The sequence below is a fragment of the Pogona vitticeps genome, chromosome 5 (assembly GCF_051106095.1).
Source record: "Pogona vitticeps strain Pit_001003342236 chromosome 5, PviZW2.1, whole genome shotgun sequence".
In the NCBI taxonomy this organism is placed as follows: domain Eukaryota; kingdom Metazoa; phylum Chordata; class Lepidosauria; order Squamata; family Agamidae; genus Pogona; species Pogona vitticeps.
In genome coordinates, this window is record NC_135787.1 from 187,650,697 (window position 1) to 187,671,714 (window position 21,018).

The following is a 21,018-nucleotide window of genomic DNA, read 5'->3' on the forward strand; positions in this document are numbered from 1 at the left end:
TAGTGGAGGGGCAAAGATTTAGACAGGAACAGATAAGGGGGAAATTGCATTTTTTTTTGACTAGAACTTCAAATACCCTGGCCTTGCTGTTGGCTGGGGTACTCTGGGAGATAGAGTCGAAAAAAGCTACTTTTTCCTGTCTCTGCAGAGGAATAATCACAGCAATGTTATTGCTTTCTCCAAAGTATTTTAAACATTAATGCAAAAATGTGTTCCATGGTCTTTAAAGGCTGAGGTTCCCCCCACACCCCACACCCCAACTTGAGTGACAGAATAGGCAATGTGGCATGTTTTAGATTCTGCTTCATATAGGCTTTCATAAAAGGAGCAAGACAGCTTACTCCGTGCTCCCAATGCACAGATGAATGAAGCTCTTAAAACCTTTCCCTCCGTTCGCTTCAAAAGAAGCAGAAATAAATTTCAAGGACAGGAATATGAGACAGCAGCTCCAGTCTGCACTCTTACAGATCTGAGCTCCACATGGCAGCTGATATTGCATTTATGAATGCTTAACTGGCAGTAAATTGTATAAAACAATATTGCAGCATTTTATGAATCTGTAATTCCGTCCTCCCTCCCTCGTTGGCTTCATATTTCATCATGGCCGCAATTTCAAGAGAAGAAACATCACAAAGATTGAAATCATAGAGATCAAAGTGGTTTCGAGTCAGAAAAGGACCGTTATTGTCGTAACTAATCCGTTTTGTGATAAAAAGGGGAAAAATCAGTCTCTCTCTCTTTCTGACACCCTGCTTTAGCATAAACTCATCTGTCTATCTATAGATGAGGTTAAAACGCTATGGTGATCACAGCTTTCTAAAAAAAAGGTGGGTGCAAAGCACAGGGGTGTAAATAACCATCTAAGAAGCCGTTGATTTCAGGAGACACTGATTCTTCTGAACATTTTGTTCCTCATCATTTTGGAGTTTGTGTTCGCATTGAGAAACATGCCTTTGTGGCAGGGGCTGAAGAAGGGGAAATAATGAAAGCACGGGCAGACAATAATGTCACTGTTTCCATTGAAATCTGATTGCACAATACATAGTCTTTCATTCGAAAAGAATTTTCTTTGCATTAAACATGCAATCAACATGCTGAAGGCCATTATCGTTTTCGGTTGGATGTCCATATTAAATATTAACTGTTGGCAGTAAACTCTTCGCCATAATACCACTGATGTTAGTTACCATGGAAAGAGAAATAGACGAGTATATTGTCCGAAACCAATATACTCATCCTCCTCTTTTCTTCTGTCGCTATTTTAAGATGCACAGACATTTTCCCCGTTTCTTTCTTCTGTGCATTTCGTCTGCCTCGGTCTCATTAATTCTCTCCCTCTGTCAAATGCTGCCTTTGTACTTTGCCTTTCAGTAGCTCACCAAAGCCACTTCTGAGGGTCCCCTCTGAAGTCATCGGTACCTTCTTCAAGAGTCACACAACCATGTCTGAAGACGAGGGACAAACCGATAGGAGCCTTACAAGCCGGTGGAACATGACTTTGAAAAAGACAACACCCCCTCTTCAGACAGGAGATGCATTCGTAAGAACACACCTTATCCTTTTTTTAAAAAAAAGTGTGTTGCAACTCCTATATTAACAGATTATGTTTTGGTCAGGTTCTCCTTGGCTTCATGGAAACTCTAGAGTTTTGTAGCTAACAAATACCCGTTCCTCAATACCGCTGGTTATTTTACTGGCCGGTTCTTGCTCACTTAGGCTTTGGAACTCAACTGGAAAATGCCTAGGCACATTCTAGCACTATAGGCCTGATGCAGCTTGATAATTTTGAGGGTCCCTTTAAACATGGCCAACGGGTAAAATATATGTGTTGGAGTTTGCAATCCTTTCCCTTGCAGCCTCTGATGTAAATACTGTAACGATATAAAGGCTGTTATCGGGAGACAGGAGGGGGAGCATGACTGTAGCACACAAGAATTAATCCATCCACAATACTCTCTCCCAGTGTAGAATGCTGGCTCTCACATGCTTCATGGGTGGGTTGCTGATTTATGCCACGTGTGCAGCAGACAGTAAACATGTACAGCCGAAATAGCTCTCATATTAGAGAACAGGATGTATGCGCCAGTGACTGCTGTACTAGACAGGACGGCAGCTTTGCAATTAGAAAGTGATAAAACATCACCCTTATGGAGATGCCTTTTTCAGTGCCTCTTCGTTTGACCAAGCATCATTTAAATGAAGGCTGCTGTTTTATCTCCAGAGGGCCAGTCGTCATGTAAAAAGAAACTCATTCACAACACGTGGACCTATGAAACCTTGGTGGAAGCAAACATCTTTTGTTTCTTAAGACAGTTCTGCTTCTAAACTGTGAAGCTGCTGTCCTGTCCATCTCAGTCTCGAGATTTATTGGGCTCAGGCTTCTTGGATCCTTGGTACAAAGGATCCACCGTGGAAAGATGCAAAGATGAAACACAAGCTGTTTCTACTAGAGACCATAGGCAAAGACTTGTTCTCTTCTGCTTGAGAGAGCAGGACTAGGTCTAATGGACTACGGTATAGGACCAGAGATTTTTTGTTGAACAGCATGGCCAAAATACAATGGAAGAAAACCTTTGTGCCAAGACAATTGTGCAATTATTTGATTTTTACAGGCTTCTAGATGCATACCTGGTCACACCGATGGCCACGTGACTGATTGCGCATTCCAGAAAATGTCAGGCACCTTTAGGTGATCACATTAGGCACCATGATTTGGGCCTAAGATGATAAGGACATTGCTTACCACTGATAAGAGCAATTTGACAATGCTACCAATTACCTAGTGAGAGATATGAGGCTGCAGCGACCTGGCGTCCTCCATACCTGATGTATGTATGTATGTATGTATGTATGTATGTATGTATGTATGTATGTATGTATGTATGTATGTATGTATGTATGTATGTATGTATGTATGTATGTATGCATATATGCATATATGCATATATGCATGCATGCATGCATGCATGCATGCATGCATGCATGCATGGCTCTGAAAATCCTTTTATGCTATAATATTGCAAAGTTTCAGTGTGGCCCAACGTGCTGTGAAATGCCCACTAGGACACCAGGCAACTTTTTCAGTAGCAAAACCACCCTATTTGTGTCCGAATGTTTTTTGGAGCATGGATGGGTCATGGGAATCGGTCTACCCTTGAAGTTCCCAGAAAATTTGCCCACCTTGCCTAGAAGGATGCTGGACCTTGCTTGAAATGTTCTATTTATTTATTTATTTATTTGATTTATACCCCGCCTATCTGGACCAATGGACCACTTTAGGCGGCTAGGTTCTAGCTCTGGATAGCCTCCATCTGCAAACCCAACATTATGTTTCTCTGACATTTCCTGTTTCATCTTTTTAAAAAAAAAAGATCAGAGAATGGCTACATACACCAACGGTGAATTTATTCCTTGATCTGAAAGGGCTGCTCTGGAAGACTATTCTTTGTATGGTTCTGTCTCCATCAGATTTAAATCAAATCGATTTAAAACACAACATTATTATTTTTTTAAAAAAACTGGGTTTTTAAAAATGATTTAAATTTAAAACAATCAATTTTTAAAATTTAAATCATGATATATAAATTGTGATTTTAAACTATTTGATCTTTTAAAAAAATATTGCTTATTATCCATCCTGGTCTCATGATCTCCAAAGACTAGTATGACCGGAGAACCTTGTAGAAAAATGCTTAATAGGAAGCTAATGAAAATTCAGGGACACCCGACCGAAACATAATCCACGACTATGCTTAGTGATATCAGGGAGAGAATATATGGCATAGCCCTCGCTATTTACATTCTAGAGTTCACCTTAGTGCTCATGATATGCTTTTTCACTACACATTGCTCTAAGCTTTGGTTACAGCAATTGTTTCCTGACAAAAGAACTTGAACTGGCTGACTTTGATATACCTGTTTATATAAGCTCTTCCCACTGAGATCAAGGGAAGTTTATAGAACTTGATATTACCAAAGGTAACAAAGATATCCATTAAATTAATAATCTGGTAGAACAAGGTCATCTTATAAGAACCGCATCAGAAACAGCAGACTGAATCAACTAAAGCTCAACACTAAAATAAGTCTATAAGGGGGAGACTACACTGATAACTAATGGGGGAAATACTCCAGGATTGTGATAGTCTGATTTGCATTCTTTTCCACACCTTTTTTGACTACATAATATAAAAGTCAATGCAAACCAGCCCAGAGTTTTCTCTGCCTAATCTCTAGCTTTCTCCTCCACTGCCGTGGCTTCTACTTTTTTGAAATCAAATACATTTGCATTGGTTCAAGCGGTGTGATTGCTTCAGCCAATATAGAGGAGCTTGGAGTTGTTGTACTTAAAGCCATTCCAGCTGGCTATAGCGGCAGGGAGAAAGACAGAGCAGTACGGAAACCAGTTGCCATTTTGAATTCTGTCCTCCCCAAACCTGGTGCCTTTTATCTCCCCTTCCATTTTGTTTGTTCTTTCTTTTTTAAATGGCTTGTTAATCTAGTGCTAGGGCAGTTAGGTGACCAAAGGGAAAAGGAAAGGAATACTCAGCAGACAGAAACACAGAAAGTGAAGTTTTAAGGTAGCTCTGCTCTAACAGTGCCTCTTCCAAATCCGGACTGCTAAAGCAGAGCTACCTTAAAATGTCCTCCTCTATCTCTGATTATTCCCCTTCCTTTCTTCACCTAGCTGCCCTATTGCTAGGAAAACAAGCCTTTAATAGGAAGGAAGGGAGGGAGGAGGAAGAGAGGGGATGAGATGGGGAGGGAAAGGAAGAGGGTAACAAACAAACTCAGGCATCAGCTGTGGGAGGGGAGGATTAAAACAGTCAATGATCTGCAAACAAGGCTGATTTCATCTCCTCTCCTTGCTGACTCTTGTATGGCCAGTGAAGATTAAGCTGGGGAAAAGAAAACCTGACTTCCCGGGGACAACACTGTGGATCCATTCACTTTTTTTTCTCCAGTGTAGTTGCACCATTAGTCTTAAAGGTGACACAAAATTCTTCCCTCTCCTGGTTGTTATGGGTTTTTTGAGCTCTTTGGCCGTGTTCTGAAGGTTGTTCTTCCTGACGTTTCGACAGTCTCTGTGGCCTTCAGAACCTTCAGAACACGGCCAAAGAGCCCAAAAAACCCCACAACAACCATCAGATCCTGGTCATGAAAGCCTTCGAGAATACATCTTCCCTCTCCCCTTCCCCCATTTTTCGACCTATTGCTTAGGAGGTCGTGTCTCTCAAGACAAAATCTCAAGAGTGCCATCGGTTGGGTATCAGTTACAGGAAAGCAGAGTTGGGAGTTGGCCATAACAATGTTCTTTCTGTGACCCCCCTCAGCTGAACAGGAGCCCTAATGCTCATCCTTCTTTATAAAACACACAGAGTCAATGCCTTCTTGATTATCTTAAAGGTGGAATCCTTTCAGAGGAGTCATCAGGAAGGCCGCAAAACGTCATAAATGAACTCACTAGTAATATAAAGCACGGGCCGTAGAAACGGAGTAAAAAGTACCTTTAAAAAAAATTAAACAAAGACATATTTCTATGAATGGCTTTTAACAGTGTTTTGGTTCCTTTCTGTGGCCTGTCCTGTGTCACATTTAACAGTGTATATTCTCACTACTCAAAAAATTGGATCGCACTGAAAGAAAAACACATTGATTATAAAATATCAAAATAATCCCAACTAAAGCCTGGAGCGACTGGAGAGACAATAGGCTTTGCAATGTGAATATCAATATTTCTGGAGAATACAGAAGACTGTGACATTTCCATGCTTTTTTAAAAAAAACCCACATTCTTTGCTCATTACACAAAGCAGTTCAATGACACAGACACAATGATGTTGGGGGTTATTTGATTTTTTAGTACCCAGCATGCTTTGGGAGATTAGAGCATTACAAGGGGGGGGGGATATTATACCAGAAAGCTGAATGATCCTCATTTCAAACAAAAATAAAATAAAATATAGAGTTTTTTTAAAAAGCAAGAAACAAGTGCACATCAAAATGCCGCTTCAGAAGAAATAATCAATACACAGATACAGTATACACGATACAATATAACATGCATTCTCAAATTGTTAAATCAGAAGATTCAGAATACGACATAGTTGACTAGTGAGGCTTTTTTTGGTGCAAAATTCCAAAAGACCATGACAAAAATCACAGACTAAAAAACAAAAAAACAAAACAAAAAAAGCCTTTATTTAGGTAAGTAATTTTAAAGATTTGAATTTAGTCACAAGTACAAGTCCAGATGGATTTGAAGTTCACTCTCTCAGGGAGAGCCGAGCAATTCATTACGTTCTGACATAATTTGAATTTTGATGCAAATATTTGGAGTAACGGATATTCGTGTGCAAGTTAAAAAAAACAACAAAAAACTAAAACACAACCATCTGCCCTTCTTCATATCATGTGGCCGTTCTGAATTTATGAAGGGTGGCCTGTAGTCTTCAGATTGCTTTAAAATATATATATTTTAAAAAGGGACAATTCAATATGCCAAATGTATATTTCTCCAGATGGCAAGGTGGCATTTCAACGTGTGATTTCATTTTCTGCTGAATGCCACCATATTAAGAGATAAAAAAACCTAGAGAACCGTCTTGTGTTCTCAGACAATTAAGGGAAGTAAATGTCACAGAGACAAGGGGGGGACGAGAGAGAGGAAACGTGTCTCTGTGTGTGCGTGAGTGTTGATGGCAGGGAATCGGCGGGAGTTTAAGTCTGTGATTGTCATGTGTCTGATCTTCTCCGGGAGAGCATGGCTTTACATTCTCATTCATTTACGCAAAGAAAACAAAAGAGAGGTCAGGTGATACTGTACTGTACCTCCATAGTCTGAGACTGGTGCATGCCTTTGATTGCATTCTGTGCCATTGCCCTTGTCGAGAACGTGACAAACGCACAGCCTGTGGGAACAAGGGGACAGGGGAAGCAGGAAAGACAAAAATAAAAAACCAACAAGACAAAAGGGTTGGACGCTTGTTAAACCAACACAAGTCTACGAGAACGGCCACAAGACGAAACTGTTCTCTGTAGTACATAAAATTAAAAAGAAAGAAAGAAAACAAACAAAAAAGAAAGAAAATAATAATAATCACCCCACGCCCCTAATTTTAGGCTGGTTCAGCAGATGCTGGTTGGCTAATCTGGGCACAGATTGCAGGGGGGGAGGAGGGAGAAGGGAAAAAGAAAGAGAAAGAGAAGGGAAGAGAAAGGGAGGGCTAAGTCGAGATGAGGAAAAACAAACACACGGTCGGTTGTATTTCACTCCCGCATTCTTATAAGGAACAGGATTTGAAAACATTAAAATCTTTTTAAAAATCTTTTTACAACTTTGCTTCCATCTGCTATCCTTGCTAGTTGTTTTAATTTCAGCATCTAAGGACTTCATGGCATTTATTGTAAAATGTTGGTGTTTTGTGAGCTAAGGACCAGGGATGGGGGGGTTGAGTTACAACACTCGCTGTCAAGTCGGACTTAAGTGACCCCGGTGACTCAACTCAGGTTGTCCCCACCCCCACCAATGTCTCAGACTCAACTCACAACCCACCCACCGTTCCCTTTTTTTCTGGAGAAAAAAACCACTTATTTTTAATAGGGACTCCAACTTGGGGCTTGAGGCTCAGGACTTGGTAGCAAAGACTTGGACTTGGAGTCGGGACTTGGTAGTAAAGACTTAGACTTGGGACTTGGTAATAAAGACTTGGAGTTGGGACTTGTTAGCAAAGACTTGGACATGGAGTTGGGACTTGGTAGTAAAGACTTAGACTTGGGACTTGGTAGTAAAGACAGACTTGGGACTTGGTAGTAAAGACTTGGAGTTGGGACTTGTTAGCAAAGACTTGGACTTGGAGTCGGGACTTGGTAGTAAAGACTTAGACTTGGGACTTGGTAGTAAAGACTTGGAGTTGGGACTTGTTAGCAAAGACTTGGACTTGGAGTCGGGACTTGGTAGTAAAGACAGACTTGGGACTTGGTAGTAAAGACTTGGAGTTGGGACTTGTTAGCAAAGACTTGGACTTGGAGTCGGGACTTGGTAGCAAAGACTTGGACTTGGGCCTCAGACCAGCCTCCCTGGTAAGGACTAGGCTAAACCTTGGCCTGTGGCATAGCAGAAGCTGTGGAAGATCAACTGATGGAGCCTCAATCAAGGGCAGCTCATGGACTGGGACAGGAGCCACTGCCATTCCCAGTCGTGAGCCATCAAGTCTTTGCCGTGATTACTTCAAGGACTTAAAAGTTTAGTTCAACGTGACTCAAAGAGGCTTGGGAAGCTGCTTATGAAAGCGCAACCAGACAAACAGGAAACCTCCGACTCCACCCAGCCACCGATACCTCCTGTAATGTAACATGAAAACAAGCAAGCAGAGTTTCCCCACCCTGGGTGATAAATATATAGAGGGATGGGGGAGGGAGTGAAGAGGGCAATGTTCCATTACATTGGCAGCTCTGTTTTAATAATGCTGGATCTGTCCCTGGCCAATTCTGCAAAAGGACTATCTGTTTCTGTATGTGAATTATTTATTTATCACTCACCTCTACATTAAATGTTGATCTTCAAGCCTCCCCCCACCCGCCCCATGGCCCCATTGATTAGATCAATGGTGCTGTATGGGCGTGCAAGGAGCCACACTTAAAATGACGTGATATTGACCTAGGTATTCCTTATGCTCAGACGGCATATAAACTGGTTGCATGTGTATGTGTGTACTGCTCCCTTCTGACTCTTAGTGGGAGAAGACTGGTTCTCATAAGACAATGCAAAGAGCTCTTCCTTCCCTCTTGTAAATAGGGAAGGTGGTTAGCGTGGGCAGATAAAATCTGAAATTAGGGTCTGCTCTAAGAGCTACCATCCTTCTTCTCTTCTCTTTTCAGTGCTTTAGCAGTAGCAGAAATGATCGGAAGTCTCTGCCACACTGTTGGAAAAGTTGGCCTTGTAATGAGCTGAGGAACGCTGCACAGTTGTGTCTCCTTATCTGACCCAGGAAAGCACCCAAGAACACTGCTCTAGACGGCCCTAGTGATGTGTCCATTTATAATTTTTTTTCATACACCCTGTCCTCAAAACTGTTATTCTGAAATGAAGCCAAGGGGCTCCAGGTGGTCCACCTATGCCCTAACCATTGGTTGGCCCATGCTCCTCTGATCTTTGCTGCCCCACTGCCATCTAAGACTTCTGTACGTAGCCTGGGAGAAGACTGTTGAAGATACCATGATGCTACCTTTGATTTCACCAAGGCATGGAAACAAAGTCACATGGGCGGCCGAAGACAATTCAGTTAAACGACAATGGAGGCAAAGGCAGGCTGAGGACAGTGAAGGCAAAATGGAAGAAAGGGGATGGCGTGAGCAACAACAGCCAAGCCAGGGGAATGGAAAGATGTCAAACAGCATTGGGACAGAGAAGAGTATACATATTTACACCCTGAGGACCTGAAATCACACACAAGGAGTGCACAACGGGGAGCCCTGCCCCCTCTGCATGCTTGGAGCTGCCCCACACGTGGAGCAACTGGAATCCAACAGGGGCAGAAAGAGAAACAAGGAAAGGGTGAATTGCCACTCATTGTGACCTGTTTCTCTTTGAACCATTTCTATTCTGGTTCTGTTGACAAATTTTCCCTGATTATTTTGTTTAAAACACCGCTTGTCTGGTCTGCACCACCCAGAAATGGGAGTCCAGTTTTTGTTCAGAAATGTTCACGTTCCAGGATTTTGAAAAAAAACAACCATAAAGTAAACTGAGCATATTTGAAAATGGCATGTAGAAGAATGCCTCTATTTCAAAGGAGACAAACCTGTCTTTAATCCGGGAGGAGAGAATGTGTGCGAACAAGGAGCAAAGTTTGATAAAAATACACAATTTTTAAAAATCCATATATTACTACTAATACTGATGATGACACTGGTGATGACGACGGAGGGAAAGCCGCCTCCACCTTGTAGGTATACAGATAGAGGTGGCAAAGCCCTTGCACAGAGGTGGGGGTAAAAGGGCATTTATGTCAGATGTACACATCCTTAATTATCACTCCAGCTAGTCATATTAATATAACCAATAACACTCAGCCATATGACAGCTGATATGGTATTGTATCTTCATCAGAGTTGGTTATGGTGCTTGAATATCCCCCCACCCTCACACGGTCTCTCTTTTATGCTAGGTGTTTTTAGATAATTTAAATTAACCTAAATGCAGCAGCTATCTAGATATAAAACTCCCCATGCTAACAGGGATGACTGGTTGAAAACAGTAACTTTCCCCATCTCTACGTTGTAAGCTGCCTTCTATATACCATTATAAAGAAGCCACTATACAAGTTGCAAATTAAGATACAAATGATCAGACATGCTAAATAACATTTCATTAAACGTTAGATTTAGTGTACAGTGATGCCTTGCAAGGTGAAAATAATTCGTTCTGCAAGTCGTTTTGTATTGTGAAAATTTCGTCTTGCGAAGCACGGTTTCCCATAGGAATGCATTGAAATTTAATTAATGCATTCCTATTCATCTTGTGAAGCATGGCCATAGAAAAATTTGTCTTGTGATTCACAAAAAAAATATTGCAAAATGATTTCGGCTTGCGAGTTTTTTGTTGCACAAGGCATTCATCTTGCGAGGCATCACTGTAACAGGAAGTATCTTTTGGCCTGCCAAATTCCCTCAACCATCTTGCATTTCTAGACCCTATTTATTTAACTATGGAGAGGGTGTTTTTTTTTTTTAACATTCTCAAGTGAAGGGTAACAAATGACAATGATTAACCAACCTGGCATCACCTCTGAACACAGATTCAATTGTCATGCAATTGTCTTAAGTGTCAACAGTCAATGACGATGTGAAGACAGATATTTGCACATGCCTCAAACACAAGTTGGGAAAGAGATCACAGTAAAATAAGTTAATGTCTACATTTACATCCCATCCACTCAGGGGTAATTTAAAAAAAATAAAGGAATGGGTACCTCAAAAAGATGTGATGTTAGTTTGTGTGGTGCTTCGCATGAGATGAAAGTGCATGCATGAAAGAATATTTCTTGCTCATGAAGGACAACTGAATTACTTGGAACTTGTTCCACTAGGTCTTGTTCCACTTTCAGGTGTTACTCCAATTAAATTTGTTAATAAAGGAGAACAGTGATATACAATGTGGTTTTTCATTTCAATAGCTCTTCAAATGGATGTTTAAAAGAATGCCTTAGAGGGAAAATAAACTGGGAAAACAATGTGCATTCACACTGACTTCATCTCAGTGCTGTGGTACACTGAAAACTTAGCTAAAACAACTTCCATATAAGCCTTCTCAGAAGTAGATTCCATTGACTTCAACGGTACCTACTCCCAGGCAAGTGAATGTGCGATTGTAACCACCTAATTTTGCTTCTGATCACTGATAAACTTCAAAGGTGCCTTTCCCCCCAGCCAGATACTGTCTGAAGGTGGGGCTTCAAAAATACAATACAATACAATAAAAACATGTTCCACTCAATTTCTCCTAAAGATTATTATTACGATTGCTACAATTTTAAAAGGGTTTCCAAATGGAGCACATCTAAAGGCCGAGGCACATTGTCATTATGGAACTGAGGCATGAAGCTTAACAGCAAGCCCAGGCTATTTTTTAAAGTTTCAATATCCTTGCCCCTGTGGTCAATGAGCAAAATGAAGCATACATTTTTTTCCAGTCAGATTGTTTGTTTTATGGAAATCAATTTGCAAATCTAGAAAACATCAGTTGCTTGGGCTTTTATTTTGCTCTGTGCCTACCTGGTAAGAATATCAAGTCAAGAATGCATTAACATTTTAATTGAAGAACAGAAGGGAACGGTGCGAACGCTGGCACTCTGCAAAGTACAGCTTATGAATTAGACAGACCTTCAGGAATATTGGGCTTCCTCTTCCATTCTCTGAAATTAACGCCTCTACTCTTTCTCCTTGGCTTATGTAGATTAGCAAACCACGGCTGAAATGAAATCCGGTTGGGGCTAACCATGTTTAACTGTGGTGCATGTGTACTGCTTAACCATTTTAATATTGTATTGCCAACCACGGTTGGCCATAAACAGACACCATTGTGTCCACAATATGGAAAGGCACTTTACTTTCTAGTTAGGAAGAAAGCCCTCTTATCGTGGCACTTAAAACTTGGTGCTCCATATGGTCTTGGACTACAACTCTCGGGAATTCTAGCAAGCACAGCCAATGGTTAGGGCTTTGGGGAGTTCTAGTCCAAGAACATCTGGGCCTTGAGCCTGGGAATCATTGCACCAAGATATGATTAAGGGAAATGAATATAGGAAGGAAATTTTTTTCTCTCTCTCTAGAACGAAGGAGCATGCAATGCCTAGATCAGTGGTCCTCAACCTTGGGCCTCCAGAGGTTCTTGGACTACAACTCCCAGAAGCCTTCGCCACTACCTCTGCTGGCCAGGATTTCTGGGAGTTGAAGTCCAAGAACATCTGGAGGCTGAAGGTTGGGGACCACTGGCCTAGATTAGTGGTTGTTAACCTTGGGTTACTCAGGTGTTTTTGGACTGCAACTCCCAGAAGCCTTCGCCACCAGCTGTGCTGGCTGGGATTTCTGGGAGTTGAAGTTCAAAAACACCTGAGTAACCCAAGGTTAAGAACCACTGGCATAGATCAGTGATTCCCAACCTTGTGTCCCCAGATGTTCTTAGACTTCAACTCCCAGAAGCCTTCAGCACTAGGTGTGCTAGACAGGGTTTCTGGGAGTTGTAGTCTAAGAACATGTGTGGACCCAAGGTTGGGAACCATGGACCTTGATCAACTCTAGGTTTGTAGATGATGATGTGTAATGTTACGTTAAGTCAATGAGGAAGCATCTCCCTCAACCCAAAATGGGTGTGATCTGGCTCATGTATCCATACATTTTGTTTTCAGTTGTACAGTAATTTTTACCATTAAAATGGCAGTCCTCAAAATCAGAGAGGTCAAAGTAGTGATAGGATGGCATTACAGCCCTAACTAGAGTGGGTGACTAGGGCTTTGACCCAACGTGCTTAAATTTGTTGTTGGAAGGAAGAGAAGCCACCCATCGGTGTTTGGTGCCAGAGGGGTGTGAACCTGCCCACTTGAGCACATTTGCTGCCTCCAGCTACTCTTGTCTGGGAAGAAAGAAAATGAAAACAGATGGGCCCAGTGTGGGACTCCGACCCACCCATTCCCATTCCAATTTTCCTTTTCCTCTGTCAATCACACGGGACGTCAGCTTAACTAACAAACCAGCAAAGCCCAGATTGCCAGCTATGGCTCTGCTTAGCATCCTCATCCATTTTGAAAACTCAAAAATCAGTTACTACAAAATTAGGTTAATTAATCTCAGGACCGAATGACTGGTGACGTATTAACTATTGAGACACGTGACAGATTTCTTCTGTCACAATCCATGGAATGTGGTTGGGAATCTTTTTTGGACAACGAACAATTCATCAAAGCAAAAACACATCATTTTAGACAAGTAGGTGTAGTAGAATGGTAAATGGTCTACAGTACCTCGGCTAGATTCCATATTGAGGCCGTGCACTAAAATTAAAGAGGGCCAAATTTTCATCAGTCTCAGAATCATCTGTCTTCAAAACATTATGCATTGTAAGCAGATAAACAAAGGTTACCAGTCTTTCTCACCTATAGTAGACTGGATGCTCTCATTATACAAGACAAATGATTTAATAAAGCACTTCCCAAATTAGCTGTAATATTCAGGCGCTTTCCTCCCAGCTTCCCATCCTCCCTTACCACCCATCATCCAGTCCCTTAGCATCAGCTAAATTGCTACATGCAGAAACATCTGTCTAAATGTGTTGGATGTCAAATCCCATTGTCCCCAGGCTGCATGGCCAGCACAGGCTGGGTTGATGGATGCTGTAGTCCATCACACCTGAAGGATGTCAGGCTGGAGAAGGAGGCACTGGAAGATCTAGAGATCCAGACCTATTCTTTCCTCTCCAACAACTGTGTTTGACTCTTATAGACTTGTGGTTCCAAGCAACAAAATTAGTACCACTGGTGATGGTGTTCGGTTATGCACCATTGGGCTGTAGACAGACACACAGAGAGACAGACAGTCCTGGCTGCCATCCTGCCCTTCAGCACCTGCAGCTCAGCTTCCTGGTTTTCTAGCGGGCCAGAAGAGCTAATCATCTCCGTATCTTCACAATTACAGAGAACCATGTGCTTACCCTTTTTCAAGGAAGGAAGGAAGGAAGGAAGGAAGGAAGGAAGGAAGGAAGGAAGGAAGGAAGGAAAAATCCACTATGTAGGCAAAACATCTGGGTGAGTGGAACTGGGCAAAATCCTGTTGCGTCATCTTGTGCCAGTATATCCCAGCTTAGGCACTGGAAGCATATATTCAACCCCCAATATCCTAAGGATCACATGTCAATCCTAAGGATATATGTCAATGATTTTAATATTAAAGGATCTCCACTCAGAAGGCTAAAAAGCCTTGAAGGCAAAAGGGAGTGCCAAGCAGCTTCAAAACCTAAAAGGAGAGGATAGGAAGCTTTTAATAACTTTAATTCAAGTGCTTCTGGTGCCTGATCCAGATTCCACTGCACAAGGTATGCCAAAAGGATTTTGCCCATTACGTTTAAAGGAACCTCTTGATTACACAGATCCCAAGGCTGCACATGATCTAGAACTGTGGCTCCCAACCTTGGATTCTCCAGATGTTCTTGGACTACAACTCCCAGAAGCCTTCACCACACGATTTCTGGGATTTGTAGTCCAAGAACATCTAGGGAACCCAAGGTAGGGAATCACTGAACTAAAAGATGCATTATTTGGTCCCATCTGATTATTCATGCCACGATCAACACTCTGGTCAGATCAGAGATTGTCTGAACTGCCATAGGTTCTACCAGTGCAGAGGCTATTCTACACAGTGATACAGTATAACAAACGGGGTGAATGGCAACACAGATTACCACTATTGTGCAGAGAATGACCATAGTTCTTTCACACAGGCATGTTTTAACATAGAAGCTAGACCTCAGGCAAGGTATGGCCAGCTTTAATAAGCAGGTTGGGTTCTCTCCTCCAGATCACTGGGGAAGTCACGGCTCAAAGAAAAATTGGCAGCAGGTAGCTTTAGCCTGAGATCTGAAACCTCCTTCCAACATTATAATTTTTACCAAGGGAACTATGGGAATGAAAATCCTAAAATAGGAAGCAACTTCAAAAGAAGGTGCATTAAGAAGAGATTTTAAAGCAAATAATTTGTCTAGCCACTGTGGGGTTTTTTAGATTATTGCTGGTTTATTTATTTATTTGATTTATATCCCGCCTATCTGGTATATTTATACCACTCTGAGCGGCTAATGTATATGTATATGTAAACTTTGTTTGGTTTTGTTCAACAAAATTTTAACTGGAAGGAATTACATATGAGTCTTCTAACAAAAATGACAACCTGATTCTGGGTTCTCTCCCCTCCCCTCCCTTGACAACGGTGACTGCTTGCAGGTATAATACAGGTGTTGTAAGCAAAAGGTCCCAAGTTTAATCCTTAACCTCTCAAGGAAGGGCTAGGAAAGTTTCATGCTTAAACTTTCAGAAGATGGCATCTAGTAGGGTGGACAATATTGGGCTGAACGGACCAACAAGTCAATAATGTAGGAGGCAGCTTTTGATTTAATTGTTTCAGTAGCCTATCACCAACACTTGTAGCCAATGCCATATTGGGCATATATGAATGAAACAGGTGTGTCTCACTGAATATTATGGGATGGTACTGATTCTATCCTGCTTCTAGAATTACTTATCATTATGCCTAACTCTCCTTTACCTCTCTTAGAGCTATGGGTATATGCCAAGACTGCCATTCACCAAGGCAGATCTAAAAAGCATGTGCAATATGCAAAATGACAAAGAGAATCAATTAGCTACAGTTTATGCATTTATCACAATTTCAATCCGCCGGTGAAAATTGAAAGCGACTGCACCTCGCAAATTTCACAAGAATTAGGGAAGCAAAATGGCATTCTCAGTTTTTTTGCAGAGATCAAAATGGATTATTGCTCCCTATCACCGAAGACCTCCCTATCACTCAAGGCCATTTAAAATCCTACTTTGGCAAAGGCTAGACTATTATTTATATGAGCAACAGAAAGCTGCCTCATCTTCCTTTACATAAACAAAGTAATGATTACCAAAGAGAAAAGGTTTGTGCCGATGGTTGTTAGGAGTCCTACATTCTACGAAAATTTTTCATGTGTGGAATAGGAGACCTATCTGGGATGATTAAAACATTTTTTTTTTTTTGAGATCAGGTCATACTATTTTATTTATTATGAATTTGTAATAGATCATGGAGTCATACAATAATGGAGTTGGAAGGGGCCTCTAAGTCCACTGAGTGCAACTTCCTGCTCAGTGCAGGAATCCACATCAAAACAGATCTGACAGAGGGTTGTTCATTTTTCTCTTGAATGCCTCCAGTGCTGGAGCACTCGTTTATAGATTAGACACTTAATTGCATTAACTAGTGTGTACATGATAAAGACTATTATATACAGCATACATGCAAAACAGTACGAAAACCACACCTAAAGTAAAGACAGCATGAACAATAACACTGTAGGACAGAGCAGTGGAACAGGATGAATTTTACAAGCTAAGGAAACCTCTGTAAAGCTTTATATCTACAACTTACAGATAATGTCTATTGGATATCAAAGGATCTCTGTGCGCTTTACTTTATTCCTTTGCAGGCAGGAGATAAGAAGGGTCAGAATAATGAGAACCAAAGGCCATACCCTGCACAACTCCTTATTTGTAGCTGCTCTGGAAATACGTTGTGTGCATGGGAGAAAAAAAATAAACAGTTCTCTTGTTCCACATGGTAGACTAGTGGGATATTCTAGCTAAGTTTGGCAATACTGTATATGAGCAGCTGATGATCAGGACCATGGAGAGCTACTGTTCTGCAACCGTAGGGCATGGGCATATTCTAGATTTGCTGAGAAGGTTTTCAGAAGCAGGGCTTGGTGTGCTGCCTCAAAAGTGGGAATGGACGTCTTGAGGAATATTGAGGCAACGGCAGTGTACTGCTCTCCTGGGGCAGCTGTTTTAGGGACTGCTCTTTTGGAGAATTTGAGGGATCCAGTTTTGGACATTCAGTGACCTCCATCTTCACAGTCCTAACATCTCTTCATTAATGGAGCTGGAATCTGAACTCTGAGTTCTAGATCTTTAGGTTCAATTACAGCCTAATGTTGTCAGCCTATAATGACTTTTCCTACCTTCAGAGACCCATTATGAGAAGGTCTCAGAAACATGATCACTTGCAGGGCATACAGGAGAAATGATATGCACACAAAGCAACGTTTATCTTGCAGACTGTGAATGGTGAAAATGAATGCAGTTAAAAAACATGTGCAAATGGTAGAATCAGTGGGGCATAATATACACATTTGGTATGCATAAAATATGTATGAATTTCAGTAGAAGTAGAACAAAGTCCTCCATCTCAATATGTAGCAGGGATGGGAAGAAAATGCAGGTGAGATAGAGGAAAAATGCAATGGAGACACTTTCAGATCCCTGCTGTAGGGTTGGATGCTCCCAGCTGCTAGGAAGTCAAGCAGCAAGTAAAACAGAATCATACAAGAAATCTAGTTAATCGCGCATCTGGTTCCCCTTCTAGTCATCAACTAGAAAAAAAATGGGCTAACAATTTCATTTAAACTAGGACTTAGCTGAGGAAGTAAGGAAGCTTTTCTTTATCATTTTCCTTTCTTCTGGGTTTCATGTCATCATGTATCAAGCTGAGGCTCAGAGGTGAAGGAATATGACTGGGATGAATCTACATTTCCTGAAGAAGGCAGCTAGGTTCCTGAACACTACGCCAGGATAGCTCCTGAGTCCAGTTCATCTGCCGATCCAAGTCCTTCCCTCTCCTTATGTCGTACAGAACAAACACTAGTTGAGATATCTCAAGGACCAGGACATGCACTCAAGAGAGAGAGAGAGAGAGAGAGAGAGAGAGAGAGAGAGAACAAGTCTGGGAGAGATACTATGGATGGATGGAATTATGAAGCCTCCATAGCCTCCAGCTTGCATAAGGTGAGGGTATTGACTTGGAGCTATCCGAGGTACTGAATTTCTGTTTGCTTGGCCCTCTGACTTCCTTCTGGAGATGGGTGAAAAAGCACATCTACCCCATCACTGGAAAGATCTGGATTTTATCTTGAATTAAAATGGGCTAGTTCAGATTTGAACATGGGTCTATTTGTAGCATTCTGATTGTACAGCAGCCTACAAATTTCTAACCAAGGTTTGAAATGAAAGATGGTGCTTTAAGAGTTCCAAAATGTGACCAGCCTTTTCCCTCGGGCTCATTGTCAGTAGCCATGGCTATCGATCCAGCTATTTGTCATGTATGCTTCCACAATGTCAAAACTCACAAGCAAATCCAAAAGGGAGTGAGTTTTTTGCTTTCTCCTGTAAGACTGTCTTACAAGTTCTCCAGAACAGATAAATGATAGACTAGGGAAAGGTTTCTCAAAGCAATTTCTTTCTACAGGAGAGATCAGAAAGAAGCGCAGGACCTGTCACTAAACAGATAGAAAGGATGCATCTATTACACTTGTCATCTCAACTGAAATGGTATCTTAAGTCAGATTTCCTATTATTCTTCAACAACATAAGAGGATCTATAAACTGTTTGTGACCTCCTCCTCCTCTTTCATCCCCTCTCTTTTGAACGAACACTGCTTCTTGGAAGTTTGGAGAGAAATATTCATCTATAAATCTTGACTAGGGATGGATTTTGTGAAGCAAAAGCAGAAACTTCAGCACCTTGGTCATTTTTAGGGTTATTTCAGACATTGTGAATACAGGGCGAAATAGATGTTAATTAATACTGTGATCTGTAACCACCACAGGAGCAAAGATAGCCATTACAGGGTCAACAGTACAATAGTTAACATTTATTTATTTATTTATTTATTTATTTATTTATTTATTTATTTATTTACTTACTTACTTACTTACTTACTTACTTACTTACTTACTTACTTACTTACTTACTTACTTACTTACTTACTTACTTACTTACTTATTCCACCTTTCTCCTTAAAAAAGAACCCAAGGCAGCTGTTAAATGACATCTTGCATTTTCTGAAATGCCTAAGGGGATCGTGGTGAGGCTGGTCCATTATGGTAAATGGGGCATTGCCCCACCCCAAGCTCAGCTGCTCTCCACCAGCCTGCTCTTCAGGCATGGGCTATGTTTTGGAGCCACCTTGAGACTAAAAAAGTCACTGCGCTTTGTTAGATTTAAATGTAATTACACTTATCATCCAGAAGATGGCCCCCATCTGTGCTACACAGGAATGTTCCTAAACACAGAAGCTTCAACTGGGAAACCATCTCTGTGAAAAAGAAGCAATCCCCCATTGGAGGCAGTGACAATTACCCTCCTGCCTCCAGATCAACAATAACGGAAGGCAAAGAGGTGGTAATCTTCTCGCTCTAAGGGTGGCTTTAAAAAATTCTTTGAAACATGAATGTAAAGAGGGGCCAACCATTTCCTGGATGCTTCTTCTGCATGTAAACGCTCAGCATATCTTGACAGAGAGAAGAAGAAAAAAGCCATAAAGCAAAACAAGAGGAGTTGTTTTTGTTGTTGTTGTTGTTATTTTGCTTCTCTGTTGCCGTACCCTGGGGATGGGTGAGATCAATATACATTTAGCAAGTTTAATTTTGTGCTGTGGCTTCAGCTTGGAAAAGTGGATTTTCTTTTCTTCCTGTCCTACCTGTATCAAGGGGAAGTTGTGGGTGGGGGGCTGCTCTTGCCAATGGGCTTGGATAGAGCAGGAGAAATCATATTTTTTAATAAATGAAATTCATTCTTGGGCCACCTTTTGCCTTTCTACTACTTTGAAGGATAGTCAGATAGAAGATGGAGCAAGCTTGTTCTCTGTAGCTCCAGAGGGTAGGGTCGAAAGCAGTGGATTCAAATTATAAGGAAGGAGATTAACCCTAAACAGTAGGAACAATTTCTTGATAGTCTTTGACAGTAGAGTGGTCTGTCTCAGAGGGTGACGAGGCTCTTATTTTATTGGAGGCTTTTAAACAGAGGTCAGGATTGACTCAGTGTGGTGTAGTGGATAGAGCAGCAGACTAGGACTCTGGAGACCAGGGTTCGAATCCCCAATTGGGCATGGAGAGTCACTAGGGAAATGGAACTTGTAAAAGCGGTCCTTAAATATCTCACATATCTTGAAAGCCCTATAAGTTGGTTCCAACTTGACAGCACTTCTGTTATGCTTCAGTTTTTTTCAGCAGCATTCAGCCTGTCATAGCTGCCAGATACTGGTTACGGCTTTCCTCAATTGAGGGTAAGATCAGACGGCTGCAAGGGTGCATTACTTTAAGAGGAGTGATCTCCCTTAAAACAACCCTTCCATCTGCCTTGAAATCACTCTGGTCAGGCCCCTATAAGTAGAACGTCCAGGTCAGGTATGTATTGGGGTCAAGCCGGACAGCCTATCCCTGTGTGCTGTGTGATAGTTGGGAAACAGATTACACCAGATTGCTCCGCAAGCAGTCCGGATTGTGATCTATTTCCTTGTGTGATCACATCCTCAGCTGGTTCCACTGAAAGGGAAATGCAGTCTGAATTTCATCTACATCCTCCAGATGAAATCTCTGGAAAGCCTTTCCCGGGGTGTCTTCAGATGATCGATAAAAAGCAGGTGGGTGGAAAGTACACAACTGCCAGGTGCAAACTGCTAAGGGGCACAAGCAAAATTCTGACGAATTAATGCTGTTGGACTGAATCATAATGCTCTAACGAGCAAATAAATTAGACAAAATACCCTTTAACTAAGTAGCAAAGCACACCTTGGAGGAAGCTTAGTTGGGCAACTTTTAGGAGAAGCCTGAACAGTCTGGGGGTGACCATTCAGAAAAATGTGTTCCTTGACCTGATCATCCTAATAAGAGACACAGATGAAAGTCAACACAAAGCGAAGGTGTGCATCTT

The 21,018-nt window shown here is 41.5% G+C and overlaps 1 protein-coding gene across 42 annotated transcripts in view; it reads right to left on the reverse strand.

The window, feature by feature from the left end:
- The window catches only part of CELF2 (CUGBP Elav-like family member 2), a 607,596-nt gene that overhangs the window by 57,254 nt on the left and 529,324 nt on the right, over nucleotides 1–21,018 (reverse strand). For 24 of the 42 annotated variants that reach the window (XM_078376463.1, XM_078376461.1, XM_078376459.1 and 21 more), the window contains 2 exons: nucleotides 13,521–13,550; nucleotides 6,832–6,911 (listed from right to left, as the gene is read on the reverse strand). In XM_078376463.1, the coding sequence (XP_078232589.1) occupies nucleotides 6,832–6,911; nucleotides 13,521–13,550 (110 nt within the window). The remainder of the gene's footprint in view (nucleotides 1–6,831; nucleotides 6,912–13,520; nucleotides 13,551–21,018) is intronic. The other 18 variants (XM_073002540.2, XM_073002538.2, XM_073002539.2 and 15 more) reach the window with 1 other exon arrangement.